This window comes from Oncorhynchus mykiss, chromosome 28, assembly GCF_057628025.1.
Source record: "Oncorhynchus mykiss isolate SJ-2025 chromosome 28, ASM5762802v1, whole genome shotgun sequence".
Taxonomy (NCBI): Eukaryota; Metazoa; Chordata; class Actinopteri; order Salmoniformes; family Salmonidae; genus Oncorhynchus; species Oncorhynchus mykiss.
This window is the reverse complement of record NC_143049.1, coordinates 8,493,492-8,515,673: the sequence shown is the minus strand read 5'-3', so window position 1 is coordinate 8,515,673 and position 22,182 is coordinate 8,493,492. Positions and strand designations below refer to the sequence as shown.

Here is a 22,182-nt window from a genome sequence, read left to right as displayed (position 1 = left end):
CACCAACAACTCATTCACCAAGTCGGATGTCCCACTCGTTAATTTCGCTTGAACTCGGTAGCTGAAGTCCTACTCGTTTCAAAATTGCCCGCCTGGAAGTACCGGAAATACTCGTAGAATGCCTACCGTGCAGCCACTTGGCTTCCTCTCATCACCATATTTGGTAGTGAGTGGAAACGCCAACCGGATGCTTCACATTTATACATCCGGTGAATTTTCTGTCTCATTGTTCTATCTGCACTACAGCCAAGCCAAATAACTCCTCAGTCATTTTAAGTAGAATCGTCCCTTATAGATGACGTCACCAAGCGGGGTCTCAACAACGAGCAAGTGGGCTGGTTTTCAGAAAGAAACAAAAGCTCATTGCGTTGAACAAGAATATTTACGAGAGCATTGAGGTATATTTCTGAGTTTTTGTTGAGGAGCTGCAGTAATGTCTGTAAACTACGCCGCTGGACTGTCTACATATGCGGACAAAGGTGTTTGCGGGCTCCCCGAGGTAAACACACAGGCAGGTGTTAGCTAGCTAGCTAGCTAAGTTACTAGTAGCTACAAAGCTTTTCGAGGATTCCCTCTAGTCTAGCCAGAAGTGTACCTACTACCGCAGCACAATATCCAATACTGTCAATATACAGGTAGTTCAGAACTAGCTAGCTAATACTATTATATCTCTGTTACACACTGAAGCTAACATGAACGCCAGTGTAGTGTTTCCCCTACCATTACGTTGTTGTTGCTGGTGCCCTAGTCCTTTTGGCACGTTTTGCCATGTTCTCCACACACTGCACCGGGCACCCCACTGAAATAGATTAGTCAAACCTGCCCTACACCAACACTACCCTCTACACTCTCTCCCTTCTTTCTTACTCTTCCCACCCCTTCCGGTCCTCTCATCTTCATCCCCATCCTCCCTTCACTTTCCCCTCATCTCTGCCCCCGTTATCTCCCCATCCCTACTCTCTCCCAGTCGTTTGACAGTAAAGAAGAGTTAAAGGGGAAGGTGGAGGCTCTGGCCCAGCTGATTAGGGAGTCCCAGTACCTGGTGGTCCACTCTGGGGCAGGCATCAGCACCTCTTCAGGCATACCTGACTTCAGGTAAGCCCATTACCCTGTACCGCTCAACCACTCAGAGCGCATCGCCATAGGCTAAAGAAGCACACTCTCCTCCACCTCTCCTTGGTTGTAAAAAGCTTGGTTCATGGCTATGCTGAACTGACACAGAGGATTTGGCCAGTTTAGAAATGTATTATTAGTAAAGGCTCGTCATGTTTAATGAACCTACTTGAATTGGATCAGTGTCTTTTTCTCGCTCAAGAAATTGAATAATGAATGATGCATTTTAAACGATTCAAGTAAGAATATAGGAAATGTGAGTCAACACCATCTCTTATTTGGCTGCAGTACTGTGGTATCAGCAGAGGGGGCAGTATAGGCTAGCTCTATAACCAGAGCAATGATTGTACCATAGTGTTGGCTGGATCTCTGTGATGTTGACTTTCACACTAACTTTCCAACGTTTTCTTTTATATTACTTGTCATTACAATGTAATTCTTATTCTCTCGGTCTCTGCTTGTGTCTTCACGGGTTTTCCCTTTTCTCTATTGCTGCTGTGCGGAAAAGGACTGGAGGACTTTACATTCATATTTAATTAATCAGCCTTCTGTCATTCTGGTTTGTCTACCTGCCTGTCTGTTTGTCCTTGAATTTAATTAATGGTCCATTGCTGAAAAACCTAGGCATAAAAAGGACACAGTCCCCCCTAAGGCCAGTTTGCAGACTTTCATTGCTCTTCATGTCCAGCGGCCCTTTTCTCTAAAAGATAAGTACATAATACCTGGCTGACGTACTCCTCTAGCCTAATGACTGTCTTACCAAATGGCTGAGTAGCTTTGATCTGGTCTGAGCAGATGATAAGTCACACAGTGAGAGGTGAGAGAGCGGGGGCTGTCAGTTAAAAGAGAATGGGAGAGAGGGGAATGCTATGGCCTTCATTCTGTATTCTCAGTATGTCTCGCTCTTCCTCTTGCATAGAACTGCATCTCTTGCCTTTTGAAGCCCTGCAGCTACCACAACAGATGCCACACCTTACTACAGAGATGTGGAGAGATTGCTGACAGTCTGTTTTGTATGTTGCCCTGTCATAACCTTAGATGTGAGTGTGCGTGCGTTTGTACACACCTCTCACACTTCTATGTTGTCTCCCTCTCTCAGGGGTCCCAAAGGAGTGTGGACAATGGAGGAGAGGGGCGAGTCTCCCCACTTTGACACCACATTCGAGGAAGCTCGGCCCAGCCTCACTCACATGGCCCTGCTGGGGCTGCAGAGAGCCAGCTACCTCAAATACCTCATCAGCCAAAATGTGGACGGCATCCACGTCCGCTCCGGCTTCCCCAGGTAACACTCCTTTGCAAAAAATATTCTGTATCTCAATGGGTTTTTCATGGTTAAATAAAATATGAAACCTGCTATACTATCCCAATGAAACACTACAATCATTCTCTGACCAGGACCCGTATTTATCAAGTGTCTCAGAGAATAAATGCAGATCTAGGATCAGTTTTGTATTTTAGATCATAAATAATAAGATTCTATGGACAGGAGGGACCTGATTCTAGATCTCCTATTCTAAAGACTCTTTGAATAAGCCCTGGTCTCTCTTGTGAATAGGATTTCATAGAATTGGAATGGCTACAGCTAGAGAGTGAAATCAATATGATTCAATACATTAGCAGGAGAATACCATTATTCCAATCTATATGGTATTCAGTTGGGAAGGAAATGCAAAACTAAAGTACTCTGTTCAAATCAAAGTTTATTTGTCATGTGTGCCGAATACAGCAGGTGTAGACCTTAGAGTGAAATGCTTACTTACAGGCCCTAACCAACATTGCAATTTGTAAGTAAAAAATAGGTATTATTTATTATTTTTTTAATTTTTAATTTCACCTTTATTTAACCAGGTAGGCTAGTTGAGAACAAGTTCTCATTTGCAACTGCGACCTGGCCAAGATAAGGCATAGCAGTGTGAACAGACAACACAGAGTTACACATGGAGTAAACAATTAACAAGTCAATAACACAGTAGAAAAAAGGGGAGTCTATATACATTGTGTGCAAAAGGCATGAGAAGGTAGGCGAATAATTACAATTATGCAGATTAACACTGGAGTGATAAATGATCAGATGGTTATGTACAGGTAGAGATATTGGTGTGCAAAAGAGCAGAAAAATAAATAAATAAAAACAGTATGGGGATGAGGTAGGTGAAAATGGGTGGGCTATTTACCAATAGACTATGTACAGCTGCAGCGATCGGTTAGCTGCTCAGATAGCAGATGTTTGAAGTTGGTGAGGGAGATAAAAGTCTCCAACTTCAGCGATTTTTGCAATTCGTTCCAGTCACAGGCAGCAGAGAACTGGAACGAAAGGCGGCCAAATGAGGTGTTGGCTTTAGGGATGATCAGTGAGATACACCTGCTGGAGCGCGTGCTACGGATGGGTGTTGCCATCGTAACCAGTGAACTGAGATAAGGCGGAGCTTTACCTAGCATGGACTTGTAGATGACCTGGAGCCAGTGGGTCTGGCGACGAATATGTAGCGAGGGCCAGCCGACTAGAGCATACAAGTCGCAGTGGTGGGTGGTATAAGGTGCTTTAGTGACAAAACGGATGGCACTGTGATAAACTGCATCCAGTTTGCTGAGTAGAGTGTTGGAAGCAATTTTGTAGATGACATCGCCGAAGTCGAGGATCGGTAGGATAGTCAGTTTTACTAGGGTAAGTTTGGAGGCGTGAGTGAAGGAGGCTTTGTTGCGGAATAGAAAGCCGAAATCTTGATTTGATTTTCGATTGGAGATGTTTGATATGGGTCTGGAAGGAGAGTTTAGAGTCTAGCCAGACACCTAGGTACTTATAGATGTCCACATATTCAAGGTCGGAACCATCCAGGGTGGTGATGCTGGTCAGGCGTGCGGGTGCAGGCAGCGAACGGTTGAAAAGCATGCATTTGGTTTTACTAGCGTTTAAGAGCAGTTGGAGGCCACGGAAGGAGTGCTGTATGGCATTGAAGCTCGTTAGGAGGTTAGATAGCACAGTGTCCAAGGACGGGCCGGAAGTATATAGAATGGTGTCGTCTGCGTAGAGGTGGATCAGGGAATCGCCCGCAGCATGAGAAACATCATTGATATATACAGAGAAAAGAGTCGGCCCGAGAATTGAACCCTGTGGCACCCCCATAGAGACTGCCAGAGGACCGGACAGCATGCCCTCCGATTTGACACACTGAACTCTGTCTGCAAAGTAATTGGTGAACCAGGCAAGGCAGTCATCCGAAAAACCGAGGCTACTGAGTCTGCCGATAAGAATACGGTGATTGACAGAGTCGAAAGCCTTGGCAAGGTCTATGAAGACGGCTGCACAGTACTGTCTTTTATCGATGGCGGTTATGATATCGTTTATTACCTTGAGCGTGGCTGAGGTACACCCGTGACCGGCTCGGAAACCAGATTGCACAGCGGAGAAGGTACGGTGGGATTCGAGATGGTCAGTGACCTGTTTGTTGACTTGGCTTTCGAAGACCTTAGATAGGCAGGGCAGGATGGATATAGGTCTGTAACAGTTTGGGTCCAGGGTGTCGCCCCCTTTGAAGAGGGGGATGACTGCGGCAGCTTTCCAATCCTTGGGGATCTCAGACGATATGAAAGAGAGGTTGAACAGGCTGGTAATAGGGGTTGCGACAATGGCGGCGGATAGTTTCAGGAATAGAGGGTCCAGATTGTCAAGCCCAGCTGATTTGTACGGGTCCAGGTTTTGCAGCTCTTTCAGAACATCTACTATCTGGATTTGGGTAAAGGAGAACCTGGAGAGGCTTGGGCGAGTAGCTGCGGGGGGGGGGGGGGGGGGGGAGCTGTTGGCCGAGGTTGGAGTAGCCAGGCGGAAGGCATGGCCAGCCGTTGAGAAATGCTTGTTGAAGTTTTCGATAATCATGGATTTATCGGTGGTGACCGTGTTACCTAGCCTCAGTGCAGTGGGCAGCTGGGAGGAGGTGCTCTTGTTCTCCATGGACTTCACAGTGTCCCAGAACTTTTTGGAGTTGGAGCTACAGGATGCAAACTTCTGCCTGAAGAAGTTGGCTTTAGCTTTCCTGACTGACTGTGTGTATTGGTTCCTGACTTCCCTGAACAGTTGCATATCGCGGGGACTATTCGTGTTATTGCAGTCCGCCACAGGATGTTTTTGTGCTGGTCGAGGGCAGTCAGGTCTGGAGTGAACCAAGGGCTATATCTGTTCTTAGTTCTGCATTTTTTGAACGGAGCATGCTTATCTAAAATGGTGAGGAAGTTACTTTTAAAGAAAGACCAGGCATCCTCAACTGACGGGATGAGGTCAATGTCCTTCCAGGATACCCGGGCCAGGTCGATTAGAAAGGCCTGCTCACAGAAGTGTTTTAGGGAGCGTTTGACAGTGATGAGGGGTGGTCGTTTGACTGCGGCTCCGTAGCGGATACAAGCAATGAGGCAGTGATCGCTGAGATCCTGGTTGAAGACAGCGGAGGTGAACAATAGATAAGTAAAGAAATAAAAACAACGGTGAAAATAACAGTAGTGAGGCTATATACAGTAGCGAGGCTGTAACAGTAGCGAGGCTATGTACAGGCACCGGTTAGTCGGGCTAATTGATGCAATACGTACATGTAGGTACAGTTAAAGTCACTATGTATAGATGATAAACAGAGTAGCAGGAGCGTAAAAGAGGGGTTGCGGGGTGGGGGTGGCGGGACACAATACAGATAGTCCGGGGAGCCAATGTGCGTTGCTTCAACACTCAGTTACATTCATATAAATTGTTTGTCACTACATACTTATGTGAAATAAGCAGTCTCTCTTTCTCTCTCTGATTCAGAAATCTGCTCTCTGAGTTGCATGGGAACATGTTCGTGGAGGAGTGTGGGAAGTGTGGCAAGTACGTCTGTTCAAACCACTCTTAGTGAAAGATGTCACACACGACGAATTCAAAAGAATAGAAATGTTATGCGCTTCACATTGGCATGAAAGCATAGCGAAACACAGTTCAGCCCATCTTGAACAAAAATGGTTATTTTGTGTGCCCTCAACTGGTTAATTCACACTGAACCCACTCTCTTTGTCACACATACACACGTCACATAAAAGCCAGATTGATTAACCCTGCACTGAGGCTGGCTTGTAAGCAGGGGAAATCCATTCCAGCAACATACTAATAGGAATCACTTATCTAGCCTTCAGCCACCATCTGTACTGCCCTACACGGGCATGACAACAGCAAAGTATTTACATCAGCCACCGCACACGCTCTTTAAACTCTTTGAAATGTGTTTGTTCGCTGATCTGTGTTGATAACCGTCACATGTAAAGTGGCACTGTCCATCAGAGTTCTAATACATGAATTATATGGCACTGCCTCACCGAAGGTTCTTCACCAGTAAGTCAATGTGAAAGGCATCCCAGGTTCTGATGGATGTGTGGTTTTTCAGGCAGTATGTGCGGGAAAAGGTGATTGGTGTGATGGGGCTGAAACCCACTGGAAAATACTGTGAGGAGGTCCGGGGAAGAGGACTCAGGTCCTGCAGGTAACACACGCACACACTGGGAATTACTCATCCAGCTTCACCGTCTTGGTATTTCAGGGAAATACACTAATAAGATATCAGATCATCACGCTGTATCAGTACATAGCCAGGTGTCTGCTAAGAAATTACCCTAAAGTGTGTGTGTTCACACAGGGGGAAGCTCATCAGTACCATACTGGACTGGGAGGAAGCTCTGCCTGAAAAAGACCTCAACAGAGCCGAAGAAGCTAGCAGGTAAGAGAAAAAGATAGAGAACAAAAGCAGAGCACCTCCTTAAATAAGTAAGTGTATTTGTGTTGGCCCTGTAGGTCAGAATGTTAGGTAACCCTGTTAACCCTGTTATATGACGGCACAGTCTTGTGTATGCCTCTATCTATTGATGTGCAAACCACCGCTCCATTTCTGGGTCAACTAATTCCCAACGTAATCCCCTTTAATGGATGACCTTTCTCCTCTTCATTAAATCTACAATTATGCGCGCACACACACATTGCACTTACATAATTAGACTGAAGTGATTTAGATTAGAACAATTGTCTGTCACAGATCCTTGTTGGCCCTGACCTAGCTTTTGAGGAAGGCTAAGTAGCAAATAGGCAGAGGGTAGCATAATTTGTCCGATTTTCTGTAATAATGATATGGGAATTTTATTTTGGAAAGTGGTGTCTTGCATCGAACAACAACATTTTTAGTCACCTCCTTGTCTGAAGGACAAGTGGATAAACAGGTTAATGTCAAGCCCTGCATGTTTTTTGTCAAAAGTCTCGTGAAATTAAGGCCTACAACACACATTGGCTACTACTGTAGACTGATGGGTTCTGACTTCTAAAATATTGTTAGACATCAGGTATCCTATGGAAAGGAGAAGGCCAACAGTCTGGTTGTTACATCAGAAGTGATTGGTCGGAGGAGGAGGAATGCATATGGTGGAGTCAAGTAAGGTTGGATTTGAGCCAGGGGCTTGGAATGTACTGAGTAAAGGAAATCACATGGTTGCGGTCACTGATAAGGGTGGAGAGCTGTGGATTTGTGAAGAATGGGGGCCGAGGTTAGGTCACCGTAAGGGAGAAGGAACAGTTTATTACCCACATCACTTAACTTCCTGCCTAGCAATAAAGCTGTAATGTTTAGAGGGAAGGATGAGACTAGAGTATAGAGTATATAATATATATACTTGTGCTGGTGGGACCATGTCTTTGTCTGTTCAGCTGTCTGACCCATTGGGTGAATCAACTTGGTTTGAGCTTTGATAATCATCCGTGAGTTTTTACACGGTTCATTTAGAACCTAACAAGGCTGAATGATAGAACAGCTATTTCCGTGTTAAAATGTTATGGGATGCATTTTCTCCGTTGTTTTTGAAGGTAGGTCACTCTGGTAGGCCTACATTATGATCAAATAGCCACAGTAGCCTACTTGGCCACTGTTGAAACTGTAACTTATAGCGGGTACAGTGTCCACAGTGAACGTGCGCAGGAAGTTACACAGAATCTTCACAACATTCGAGTTTGCAGTCAGCAGACCTGACATTTGCTCTGTGCCGACATCTTTTTGTGGGAACAGTGCCTGGGTCTGAACACCTCCTCCCTCTGCAAATGGATAATGGACTGGTGGTGAGGGTAGGCACCCCCACAGGGGTGTGTTCTTAGTCCCTTTGTGTGTTTTTGTTCTGCCTTGTGTTATTTTTAGTATTACTGCATTATTGATACTGCGTTGTTGGGTTTAGAGCTTGCACAAACAGTAGTTCACTTTTCTTGTACATGTGACATTAAAACAACTTAACACAGTGTTCAGTGCATTCAGAAAGTATTCAGGCCCCTTGACTTTTTCCACATTTTGTAACATTAAAGCCTTGTTCTAAAATTGATTAAATAAAACATTTTCCTCATCAATCTACACACAATACCCCATAATGACAAAGCGAAAACAGGTTTTAGACATTTTTGCAAATTGATGAAAAACAGAAATGCCTTATTTAGATGTGTATTTGGGCTCTTTGCTATGAGGCTTAATTGATATCAGGTGCATCCTGTTTCCATTGATCATCCTTGAGCTGTTTCTACAACGTGATTGGAGTCCACCTGTGGTAAATTCAATTGATTGGACATGATTTGGAAAGGCACACACCTGTCTAGATAAAGTCCTACAGTCGACAGTGCATGTCAGAGCAACAACCAAGCAATGAGGTTGAAGGAATTGTCCGTAGAGCTCCGAGACAGGATTGTGTCGAGGCACAGATCTGGAGAAAGGTACCAAAAAATGGCTGCAGCATTGAAGGTCCCTAAGAACACAGTGGCCTCCGTCATTCTTAAATGGAAGAAGTTTGGAACCACGAAGACGCTTCCTAATGCTGGCCACCCGGCCAAACAAAGCAATCGGGGGAGAAGAGCCTTGGTCTGGGAGGTGACCAAGAACCTGATGGTCACTGACAGAGCTCCAGATTTCCTCTGTGGAGATGCGAGAACCTTTCAGAAGGACCACCGTCTCTGCAGCACTCCACCAATCAGGTATTTTATGGTAGAGTGGCCCGATGGAAGCCACTCCTCAGTAAAAAGGCACATGACAGCCAGCATGGAGTTTTCCAAAAGGCACCTAAAGGACTCTCAGACCATGAGAAACAAGATTCTCTGGTCTGACGAAACCAAGATTGAACTATTTGGCCTGAAAGTCTCAATGTCCCTGAGTGACCCAATCAGTGCCTGGACTTGAACCTGATCGAACATCTCTGGAGAGACCTGAAAATACCTGACCGAACTTGAGAGGATCTAAAGAGAAGAATAGAAAAATTCCCCAAATACAGGTGTGCCAAAGAGGACTTGAGGCTGTAATGGCTGCCAAAGATACTAAAACAAAGTACTGAGTAAAGGGTCTGAATACTTATGTAAATGTGATATTTCAGTTTATTTGTATTTATAAATTTACAACAACAATTTAACCAGTTTTTGCTTTGTCATTATGGGGTTTGTGTGTAGACTGAGGAAGAAAAAGCTGTTTTAATTAATTAATTTTAGAATAAGGATGTAACGTTACAAAATGTGGAAAAAGTCAAGGGGTCTGAATAATTTCCGAATGCACTGTATATAGCAGGTTCTATGGTGGTGGACCTGGTTGTTTGTAGGAAATGATTATGGGTAATGTAGTTTTGTGGTGTTTCTCTGTCTAGACGGGCCGACCTGGCGCTGACCCTGGGTACCTCTCTGCAGATCAAGCCCAGCGGAGACCTGCCCCTCTTCACCAAACGCAAGGGGGGCAAGGTGGTCATCGTCAACCTTCAGCCCACCAAACATGTGAGTCTCGCAAACCACACGCACACACATACAAACTCCAACTTAAAAAACACATGAGTAACGCACACACTCACTCACATATACAAGCATTTAGCTACACCTGCAATAACATCTGCTAAACATGTATGTGACAAATAAAACGATTTGATACACACACACAACAATCTGTGCACCACTAAACGGACACGCACACAAACCTCAACTTACGTGTAATTAACTCAATCACGCTGTATCCTATTAAACATGAGCTGCGAACATAAACACAATATCGGCTGATTTCCACAAATGATTGTTTGCGCAGTTCAAATCAACTAGCTCTCGGATGTTTACAGCCTGTTATCTTCAGAAGTTTCCTATTGTCACATAGAACCTTGAAATTCTAAGGTCTGGTGTTCCACAGAAGGTTCGAGCTAAAAATAGAAACCCAGCTGCATGAATAATTCAGCCAATGTGTTCAGTGAGATCATACTTGATTAATGACTCAACGCATTCTTTCAGCTAATCCTACTGCAGGACCTGTAGAAAGTTTAGAGGCAATTCAATGATGGCCTATGTTCTGTAAGGAATACAAAGGCATAAGTAAGATGCAGTAGCGTCTTGATGTGTAGTCCTGCACTTGTCTGGGTGGTTTCGCCCTTAAAGGTGGACAAGTAACATTTTTGCAGCTGACGGTTCTCATTGGAGGGCCGGCCGTTTTTTGGATCAGGTTACATCACATGGTAAGTATATACTCCTATCCTGGCCCTTCTGTCGTTTGTGTTTTGCAAACACTGACGTGGTAGGTACTAGGTTGTTACTGGTGACGTCTCAAGCTCATGTTCCTTTCTGTCTGGCAGGACAAACACGCGCACCTGCGTATCAACGGTTATGTGGACGAGGTCATGAGCCAGCTGATGGAGCTGCTGGGATTGGACATTCCAAAGTGGGACGGGCCCACCGTCTGCGAGAGCTCCACCCCTGACCAGAAACCACTTCCTGCCATCGCTACAAAGAAGGAGGTAAAGAAGGGTGTGAAGAAAGAGGCTAAAAGGGAGGGTAGGAAAAGACTAGGAGAACCAAAGAAGGAAGAGGAGGATGAAGAGAAGATTGCAGTAAAGAAAGAGAGGGCAGAACGAACAACAGAAGAGCATGAGAAAGACCTGCAGGCCTGTACTGACTCTAGCCCTATCCCAGTCCGAACACAGAACCAGGACCTGTCCAGAGGTGGAGACCAGAACGAGGGGTCCAACTCCCCAACCCTCTCCCTCTGACAGTTCAGACAGCCCCCAAGAGCCCAACAGAGTGAAGAATAAGCCAGTAGTGTCTTAGTATTGTCCCTTAATCAGTTCTTATACACACTGACCTAGAACAATGCTGCCTGGGACCAATGCAGAAAGGTCTGTGTAAGTCAGAATGTACAGTACCAGTCCAACGTTTGGACACACCTACTCATTCAAGGGTTTTTCTTTATTTTTGCTATTTTCTACATTGTAGAATAGTGAATACATCTATGAAATAACACACATGGAGTCATGTAGTAACCAAAAATCAAAATATTTTATATTTCTGTTTCTTCAAAGTAGCCACCCTTTGCCGTGACAATTTTGCACACTCTTGGCATTCTCTCAACCAGCTTGGAATGATTCTCCAATAGTCTTGAAGTTGGGTGATTGAGGAGGCCAGGTCATCTAATGCAGCACTCCATCAATCTCTTCGGTCAAATAGCCCTTACTCAGCCTGGAGGTGTGTTGGGTCATTGTCCTGTTGAAAAATAAATGAAAGTCCCACTAAGTACAAAAATATCAAATTTTGACTCATCAGACCAAAGGACAGATTTCCACTGGTCTAATGTCCATTGCTTGTGTTTCTTAGCCCAAGCAAGTCTCTTCTTATTGGTGTCCTTTAGTAGTGGTTTCTTTGCAGCAATTTGACCATGAGTGCCTGATTCACGGAGTCTCCTCTGAACAGTTGCCGTTGAGAGGTGTCTGTTACTAGAACTATGTGAAGCATTTATTTGGGCTGCAATTTGTGAGGCTGGTAAATCTAATGAACTTATCCTCTACAGCAGAGGTAACTTCCTCATGAGAGACAGTTTCATCATAGTGCTTGGTGCTTTTTGCGACTGCATTTGAAGAAACTTTCAAAGTTCGACATTTTCCGGTTTGACTGATCTTTATGTCTTAAAGTAATTATGTACTGTCGTTTCTCTTTGCTTATTTGAGCTGTTCTTGCCATAATATGGACTTAGTCCTATTTGGTGAAAGACATCTTCTGTATTCTAGCCCAACACAACAGATTGGCTCAAACAAATTAAGAAGGAAAGAAATTCAACAAATTCACTTTTAAGAAGGCACACCTGTTAATTGAAATGCATTCCAAGTGACTTCCTCGTGAGGCTGGTTGAGAGAATGCCAAGATTGTGCCAAGGTACCAAAAAATGGCTGCAGCATTGAAGGTCCCTGGAAATAAGTTTGTTTATGAATATTTATATTTAGTGTTTTTCAGTTACTACATGATTCCATGTGTGTTATTCCATCGTTTTGATGTCTTCACTATTATTGTACAAGCGTTTGACTGTTACTGTATACCTCTGACAGAACATAGGGAAGGCTTGATTTAAGTAACAGGGAGAACCAGCAGGAGTGCGGCTCTCTAGTGAACATTTCTCAGCAATACAGATATAAAGAAGGGAAAGAAGATCCTTGAAAATAATAGTAATCTGACCATGAAAGACATGTACACTAGAAGTGCCAGAGCAAGGCCACACAATCGCCCATACTTAATACTTATGCATGCATGACTGTAAGTCGCGTTGGATAAAAAGCCTCTGCTAAATGGTATATAATATTTATTACATTTCAAACACCGCTAAGTGAGGTATGGGTCAAGCACCCGTTTAGAACTCTGTAGTAGAGCACTATGACATGGTGACTTGCAGAGGGGGCTAACGGGTGTAAATTGAAGGCAGGTGGTGTGAAATGGTAAAAAGTAAGTGATTTTGCCATAGAGCTAGCATACATGATCACATCTGTGTTTTGTTAGACACTTTACTGTTTATTTGGAGTACGCACACTTCGTTTAGTGATGGGCATTACACTGGGATTTCTAATGCAGTCTAATTTTGTACAGCCATTCTAGAATTGTTTCGCCTCGCAACTCAGTAACTCCTTCCTGTCATGGGAATACTATGACAGGAAGTTTTTTTTGTTATTGTATACTCTGCTTCTTGTCACTGTCAAGCCATCTGTCCTAGTTGACTTTCTCTTGAACTTTTATTTAGAAAGAATGATGTAGTTTGTTCCAACATTGTTTATTTCTGTACCTTTTTTTTACCGATGTTTTGTAATAAACACTTGATAGACACACACAGCGACAATCTGAGAGACGTGTTTGTGTGAGTGATGTCCTAGTTTTTCTGTATGGTTTGTGCTTGGTCCATTTAGCTCGTGTTCTGCTCGGCAAACCCAGGGCCCTTGTGGTAAATGCATGTACTCCGTTTGTGTGAGGGGACACTGCTTACACCCATCTGACCTGATCATATTCAGGGGAAGTGTCTAGGTTTGTTAGGGACTAGAGACACCAGAGCCCTATGCTACGAAGCAGATTTAAAGAGTTGGCGAGGTAACTTTGGTCAACGGAGTTCAACTTGGGATAACCGGTCATATGAAAGTGGCTTACCTTTTAGCGAGGTACATTTCTACGGCAATGAATCCTTCAGAGCTAACCTGCTACGGGGGAGGCTAATTCAAGGCCAAATCCACTTTCCCTGAATGAAATGACTGAGCCGCTAGTTGAGTATCAATGAAATCAGATTCCCTCCCTCGCAAAGATTGCATCATCGCCTTCATTTGAGTAAAATTACAAATATTTGATTAATCAAATGTTTTAATAAGTAGTTAAAATAGCTATCACATTAAGTCATGACAGGATGCATTTGAAAGTTTACGCACAGTAAAACCTGTATGACTTTATCAAAATCATTTTATTAGCAGATGGGGAAGAAGGTGCTTGTGCATTGAAGCACAACAAAGCCACATCAAAGATGGCATTAACGATACGTAATACAATTAAAACGGCCCTTCTAGCCTATTTCACACCATAGCCTGCTGAATTTGCAATAACTTTTCTTTCATGTTGATTTCAGCAAAAATTAGAACGTGCCACTGACCCATGGATTTATGTTTCAGCATTGTCTCAATGAAGAGTTCGACTAGCCATGCGCAACATGCACGCACAGTTACAAGCCTGCTAGAGTTAGCATCTGGGGGACAAGCAATATCCACCGTCGTACGGATGAAGCCTGAGCTGGAATGTGAAGCTAACTGAAGCTGGCTAGCTTTATAAAAGCCTGAGTAGATCTAGCTTGCTTCGTAATATACCATTCTGGCAGTTCCAAAGCAATCATCTATTAAGAATGCTATGGTTGAACAGTGTTCACTCACACACCTTGAAGACATCTTGCCAGTGGACATCTTGCCAGTAGACACTCCCAAAGTACTCACTCATCATCTTTGCTTGCTTTTTGGAGCTTAGCCTCTTGACAAATGGATCTCCATGCCATCTTATTCTGGGCCAGGTCTGAGGCTTTGTAGGTTGTCCTCCGACTGATCGGACCATCTGGCTATCCGTCTTCCTCTTGGGTGTGGCCAGTTGGTGGATGGCTATTTGAGGATAAGGGCAAGCTCCAGAGGTGGGTTTGATCTGACCAGGTGACTGAACAGTCAGTGTCGGAACGATCTGACCAGGGAGGAGACGGGGTTAGTCATATAGTTTGGGATGTGGTCGCGACGTGATGCCCTGTATGTGGCGTAGGCACTTGGAGTCAAAGGCGTCTAGACAACGTGTGAGGGTCCAGGTGAGGGTTTTGTTGTTTCCAGAGGATGTTTGGACTGGCCATGGTTGAGGCTGCCCGGCAGAATTCGTAGGTGGATGTCAGCTTTGCTCTTGCAGTCAGTTGTTAATTTGCTTCCAAGGTAGAAGAATTTAGGAACAACGCAGACCTGGTGGGTGTCCACAACAGGGCTGGTTGGAGGGGGTTCGAAGTCACTGAAGGACAGGATCTTACTTTTGTCGCAGCTGATCAGAGGCTGAGTGGCTGGCTCTCCTTATTCATGATCAAAAGGGCAAGGTGTATGATGTCCAAGATCTTGGCCAGGATTGCGACGTCGTCCCCATAGTCCAGATCAATGAAGCTGAGGCTGCCATAACTGGTACAGTCCGAAGCCATTACGATGTCAATGTCTGTGGTAAAGATGGTACGTGCCATGAGATAGAAGCTGTTTTTCAGTCTCTCGGTCCCTGCTTTGATGCACCTGTACTGACCTCGCCTTCTGGATGATAGCGGGGTGAACAGGCAATGGCAATCCTTATCTTACCATTCGTTGATCAATTTAGTGCCAGGGATGAATCAAAACCAACAGAATTTGTGGGCCTTGATAACTGGAGTTCCCGCCCTGTCTTCCTCAACCCCAACCACAAGCCCATCCTCCAAATAATTGAGTCTCTGAGCAATGTACTTGAACTCTTTGGTCTTGCTTGCTCTTTGGGGTTTTAGGCTGGGTTTCTGTATAACCTCTTTGTGACATGTGCTGATGTAAAAAGGGATTTATGAATAGATTAGATTGATTGAAAACTTATCTTGACATTTCTGCCATAGAGTTTTGTCTCTATCAAGTATCACCACCTGTGTGGAATAACTGTTGCTTAATTAGCTGGTAAATTTCTCAGTGTGATTGCATAATTTCCTCCAGTCTTCCTAGGCCCAGTGAAAAGCATGAAAGACCCCCTTCTTTTTCAATATTTACCACAAGCAAAACCGTACTCCATATCTTCTCCCTAGAGAGAGTAGAGCTTCTGAAAGCCTATTTAGTTGGTTCACCATGCAGGTTATAGATTTAAGTGCTTTTTTCATTCCCCATATAGAGAAAAGCACTTCAGCTCATTGTGGTCCAGGAAGTAGACACAGTGTGATTTGATAGGGAATGTGCCATTGTCTAGGGCAGTGTGGATATAGGACGTTGCCATGGCTATTTCACACAGCTGCTGTTGTTTTCAGGCGATTTCAGTGCAGTAGCAGAGACGTAGAGTGGCTGTTTATTAGATATCCGAGTTTGCTTTAAGGGAGTCAATGTGGGGCTTTCAAACACAAATCAATTTACACAATACTTGCCAGCCAGTGAGGTCTGACTGCGATGTGGTGAAATATTGACATGCAATCATCACACAAATACTACCCATCAGATAACTTTCTAATTTATGCTTTTAAATGACATGTTTACTAGTATGAAATACCAGTGAATGCATGATGCTCCCACTACCGCTCTGTTTCCATTTTGTGTTATGTATGATTCATAGTTCATAAACATCAGTCACAGGTGGCAGCACTACACGATAAGGCCCAAGTCAATACAGACCCTCTCTGCTGGCGTCATGGTAACCTCAGGAGATAAGCAAATGAGGCTGAAGACGAGGCTGAAGATGAGGTGTGTTGTGGGTTGGTAAAGTGCTGGGCTGAAACAAAAGCCTGCACATTCTGTAGTTCTTCAGGACCATGGTTGGTTGGTAACCACTGCAGTTCCCTACTGTTTGAAGATATTGGGCAGAAGGAGCTGTCCAGGGTCCTGAAATGTTAAGCCCCTGTGGTGGTGGTGCTGCTGCTGAATGGACAGCTCTGATCTCCATTAATTGTATATAACATTTACCTTTTCATTATATAAACATTTACATTACATAAATACATTACTTAATACTTATACATTTACATATACTGTACATACTAAATTTTTTCATTTTCGTTGCATTCAAATGGCCTTCGAATGCCGACCATTTCAGACCAGCAACAGCTAGTGGCGCAGGGCCTCTTAAATTGGTTTTTGTTAGGCTATAATATATGTACCCTATGGATAATATTCTTGTAATATTCTTTTATTTCCTCTAAAACGTGTTTCCCTGAGGATCCTGTAAACCTCATTTTACATTGTTAAATATGTGCGTCATTGTTTAACCTTACCACTAACCTCTTTACTGTAAGTGGTGTTTATTTCCTGAAACAATCTCTCCAGACACAGGATGCCACTCTTCTCTTGACTTGATAATAATGGTTATACCCACACAGACACACTTAGCATTCTAGTTCAGTGCATTCATCTTTACCACAGTTCTTCTGAAAATACCCTATGTTTCAATTGCTGTTTTTATCACAAGTACATGCCTTTTTCTGGTTGGAATAAAAAAGGCTAAGATTATCTGACAAACCACCACAATCTTATCATTCGTGCTCTGCTGCTATTACTGGTGCAGAAAAATAAACATATACAGTTAATTTTAATGTATAAAAATGCATATTCAAGAGGATGTGATAAAAATGCATTGAATCAAATCAGCATAATGATAATGTATTGATGATTATCATCATCAGTTATGTCAGTTATGTTATCATTTATATGCTTTATGCTTTTCTCAAACTGAAAGCGCTCTACATTGCATGGGGGTAACTCACGTCTCACATCACTTTTAATCTCCCCCTCCTCAGCCTGATGCTGTTTGTTTTAATATTGGACTAGATTGAAGGTAGATATCCTCCTCTCTCAGTCCCCTAGAGCTGTGGACCGTGATTTGATCTTGGTGCTTTCTACTAGTGATGTGGGGAAAAAAGTGGATATAGGTACATATCGCAATATTATGTTTGGACGATATTATATTGACATGTGACTCCAAGTATCGATTTGTAAATAGACAGAAGTAAACTCAGAAAAAAAGGAATCGTCCCTTTTTCAGGACACTTTCTTTCAAAGATAATTAGTAAAAATTCAAATACCTTCACAGATCTTCATTGCACAGCGTTTAAACACTGTTTCCCATGCTTGTTCAATGAACCATAAACAATTAATGAACATGCACCTGTGGAATGGTCATTAAGACACTAACAGCTTACAGATGGTAGGCAATTAAGGTCACAGTTATGAAAACTTAGGACACTAAAGAGGCCTTTCTACTGACTCTGAAAAAACACCAAAGAAAGATGCCCAGGGTCCCTGCTCATCTGCGTGAACGTGCCTTAGGCATGCTGCAAGGAGGAATGAGGACTGCAGATGTGGCCAGGGCAATAAATTGCAATGTCCATACTGTGAGGCGCCTAAGACAGCGCTACAGGGAGACACGACGGACAGCTGATCATCCTCGCAGTGACAGACCACGTGTAACAACACCTGCACAGGATCGGTACATCTGAACATCACACCTGGAGGACAGGTACATCACACCTGCAAGGACAGGTACAGGATGGCAACAACAACTGCCCAAGTTACACCAGGAACGCACAATACCTCCATCAGTGCTCAGACTGTCCGCAATAGACTGAGGATGGACTGAGGGCTTATAGGCCTGTTGTAAGGCAAGTCCTCACCAGAAATCGCTGTTAACAACATTGCCTATGGGCACAAACCCACTCTCGCTGGACCAGACAGGACCGGCAAAAAGTGCTCTTCACTGAAGAGTCGCGGTTTTGTCTCACCAGGGGTGATGGTCGGATTCGCGTTTATCGTCGAAGGAATGAGCGTTACACCGAGGCCTGTATTCTGGAGCGTGATCAATTTGGAGGTGGAGGGTCCGTCATGGTCTGGGGTGGTGTGTCACAGCATCACCGGACTGAGCTTGTTTTCATTGCAGACAATCTCAACGCTGTGTGTTACAGGGAAGACATCCTCCTCCCTCATGTGGTACCCTGACATGACCCTCCAGCATGACAATGCCACCAACCGTATTTCTCGTTCTGTGTGTGATTTCTTGCAAGACAGGGATGTCAGTATTCTGCTATGGCCAGTGAAGAGCCCGGATCTCAATCCCATTGAGCACGTATGGGACAAAGGGTGAGGGCTAGCACGTCTGTTGGATCAGAGGGTGAGGGCTAGGGCCATTCCCCCCCAGAAATGTCCGGGAACTTGCAGGTGCCTTGGTGGAGGAATGGGGTAACATCTCACAGCAAGAAATGGCAAATCTGGTGCAGTCGATGAGGGGGAGATGCACTGCAGTACTTAATGCAGCTGGTGGCCACACCAAATCAAATTTTATTTGTCACATACACATGGTTAGCAGATGTTAATGCGAGTGTAGCGAAATGCACCAGATACTGACTGTTACTTTTGATTTTGACCCCTCCTTTGTTCCTCCTAAGTTTGCTGAAAATAAACGCAGTTGACAGTGAGAGGGAGTTTCTTTTTTTGCTGAGTTTATGTGGACACCACGTCAAATTAATGGATTTGGCTATTTCAGCCACACCCGTTGCTGACAGGTGTATAAAATCAAGCACACAGCTATGCAATCTCCATAGACAAACATTGGCAGTAGAATGTCCTGTACTGAAGAGCTCAGTGACTTTCAACGTGGCACTATCATAGGATACCACCTTTCCAACAAGTCAGTTAATCAAATTTCTGCCCTGGTAGAGCTGCCCCGGTCAACTGTAAGTGCTTTTATTGTGAAGTGGAAATGTCTAGGAGCAACAACGGCTCAGCCGCAAAGTGGTGGGCCACACAAGCTCACAGAACGGGACCGCTGAAGAGCGCAAAAATTGTCTGTCCTCAGTTGCAACACTCACTACCGAGTTCCAAACTGCCTCTGGAAGCAACGTCAGCAACAGAACTGTTTGGCGGGAGCTTCATGAAATGGGTTTCCATGGCCGAGCAGCCGCACTCAAGCCTAAGATAACCATGTGCAATGCCAAGCGTCGGCTGCAGTGGTGTAAAGCTCGCCGCCATTGGACTCTGGAGCAGTGGAAACTTTAGAGTGATGAATCACACTTCACCATCTGGCAGTCCGACGGACAAATCTGGGTTTGGTGGATGCCAGGAGAACGCTGCCTGGCCCAATACATAGTGCCAACTGTAAAGTTTGGCAGAGGAAGAATAATGGTCTGGGAATGTTTTTCATGGTTCGGACTAGGCCCCTCAGTTCCAGTGAAGGGAATTCTTAATGCTACATTATACAATGACATTCTAGACAATTCTGTGCTTCCAACTTTGTGGCAACAGTTTGGGAAGGCCCTTCCCTGTTATTACAAGAACTTGACTGGCCTGCACAGAGCCCTGACCACAACCCCATCGAACACCGTTGGGATGAATTGGAACACCGACTGTAGTAAGCCAGCGCAATTTCCCAACATCTAGTGGAAGCCTTCCCAGAAGAGTAGAGGTTGTTATAGCAGCAAAGGAGAGACCAACTCCATATTAATGCCCATGATTTTGGAATAAGATGTCCAACGAGCAGTTGTCCACATACTTTTAGTCATGTAGTGTATATATTTTTGCGACTGTAGGTAGCGTTAGCTAGCGCTAGTTGGCTGGCTGTACCTGAGCCGAAAAAGCGAAGTGATTTTTCATCCTATAGCTTGTTCTCAATCTTCTTTTTAATTAATGCAAACATGTTTTCAAATAGTGAGCCAACAAACTTTCATCACTTTTATTTCCCTGACTGCAACTCATTTTTTCATGCTCTTTCGTCCCTTTGCAGCAGACATGTAGTGAGCAATTTGGAACATCAAATCGCAATAAAATCACAGTTTCGAATTGCCATACAAATGCAGTACCAGTCAAAAGTTTGGACACACCTACTCCTTCCAGGGTTTTTCTTTATTTTTACTATGTTCTACATTGTAGAATAATAATAAAGACATCAAAACTATGAAATAGCACCAATGGAATCTTGTAGTAACCAAAAAAGTGTTAAACAAATCAAAATATACTTTTTATTTGAGATTCTTCAAAGTAGCCACCCTTTGCCTTGATGACAGCTTTGCACACTCTTGACCTTCTCTTCATGAGGTAGTCACCTGGAATGCATTTCAATTAACAGGTGTGCCTTGTTAAAAGTTAATTTGTGGAATTTATTTCCTTCTTAATGTGTTCGCTGTGTTGTGACAAGGTAGAGGTGGTATACAGAAGATAGCCCTATTTGGTAAAATACCAAGTCCATATTATGGCAAGAACAGCTCAAATAAGCATAGAGAAACGACAGTCCATCATTACTTTAAGACATGAAGGTCAGTCAATCTGAAAAAGTTTCTTCAAGTGCAGTCGCAAAAACCATCAAGCGCTATGATGAAACTGTCTCTCATGAGGACCGCCACTGGAAAGGAAGACCCAGAGTTACCTCTGATGCAGAGGATAAGTTCATTAGAGTTACCAGCCTCAGAAATTTCAGAAATAATGCTTCACAGAGTTCAAGTAACAGACACATCTCAACATCAACTGTTCAGAGGAGACTGCGTGAATCAGGCCTTCAGGGTTGAATTGCTGCAAAGAAACCACTACTATAAGACACCAATAAGAAGAAGGGTCTTGCTTGGGCCAAGAAACACGAGCAATGGACACCAGACCAGTGGGAATCTTTCCTTTGGTCTGATGAATCCCAATTTGTGATTTTTGGTTCCAATCGCCGTGTCTTTGTGAGATGCAGAGTAGGTGAATTGAGGATCTCTGCATGTGTGGTTCCCACCATGAAGAATGGAGGAGGAGGTGTGATTGTGTGGGGATGCATTGCTGGTGACACTGTCAGTGATGTATTTAGAATTCAATGCACACAATCAGCATGGCTACCACAGCATTCTGCAGCGATACGCCATCCCATCTGGTAAGGACTTAGTGGGATTTCCATTTGTTTTTCAACAGGAAAATGACCCAACACACCTCCAGGCTGTGTAAAGGGCTATATGGCCAAGAAGGAGAGTGATGGAGTGCTGCATAAGATGACCTGGCCTCCACAATCACCCGACCTCAGTCCAATTGAGATGGTTTGGGATGAGTTGGCCCATGAGTGAAGGAAAAGCAGCCAACAAGTGCTCAGCATATGTGGGAAGTTCTTCAAGACTGTTGGAAAAGCATTCCAGGTGAAGCTGGTTGAGAGAATGCCAAGAGTGTGCAAAGCTGTAATCGTGGCAAAGGGTGGCTACTTTGAAGAATCTTAAATATATTGGGGATTTTTATTGGGAACACTTTTTTGCTTTCTACATGATTCCATGTGTTATTTAATAGATTTGATGTCTTCACTATTATTCTACAATGTAGAAAATAGTAAAAATAAAGAGAAACCCTTGAATCATTAGGTGTGTCCAAACTTTTGTCTGGTACTATATATATATATATATATATATATATATATATATATATATATATATTTATATCTTTATACATCTTTATATATATTTATATCTATATACAGTGCCTTGCGAAAGTATTCGGCCCCCTTGAACTTTGCGACCTTTTGCCACATTTCAGGCTTCAGGTATAAAGATATAAAATTGTATTTTTTTGTGA

At 43.7% G+C, this 22,182-nt stretch overlaps 1 protein-coding gene across 1 annotated transcript; it reads left to right on the top strand.

Moving 5' to 3' along the window:
• The first annotated feature begins 200 nt into the window (after positions 1-200).
• Positions 201-13,232, top strand: sirt6 (sirtuin 6). Its single transcript, XM_021588945.3, has 8 exons — positions 201-499; positions 968-1,095; positions 2,213-2,395; positions 5,903-5,962; positions 6,513-6,608; positions 6,762-6,842; positions 9,772-9,895; positions 10,732-13,232. The coding sequence occupies exons 1-8, from the start codon at positions 434-436 to the stop codon at positions 11,143-11,145; spliced, it is 1,152 nt and encodes a 383-aa protein (XP_021444620.3). The 5' UTR covers positions 201-433; the 3' UTR covers positions 11,146-13,232.
• Positions 13,233-22,182: the final 8,950 nt, after the last annotated feature.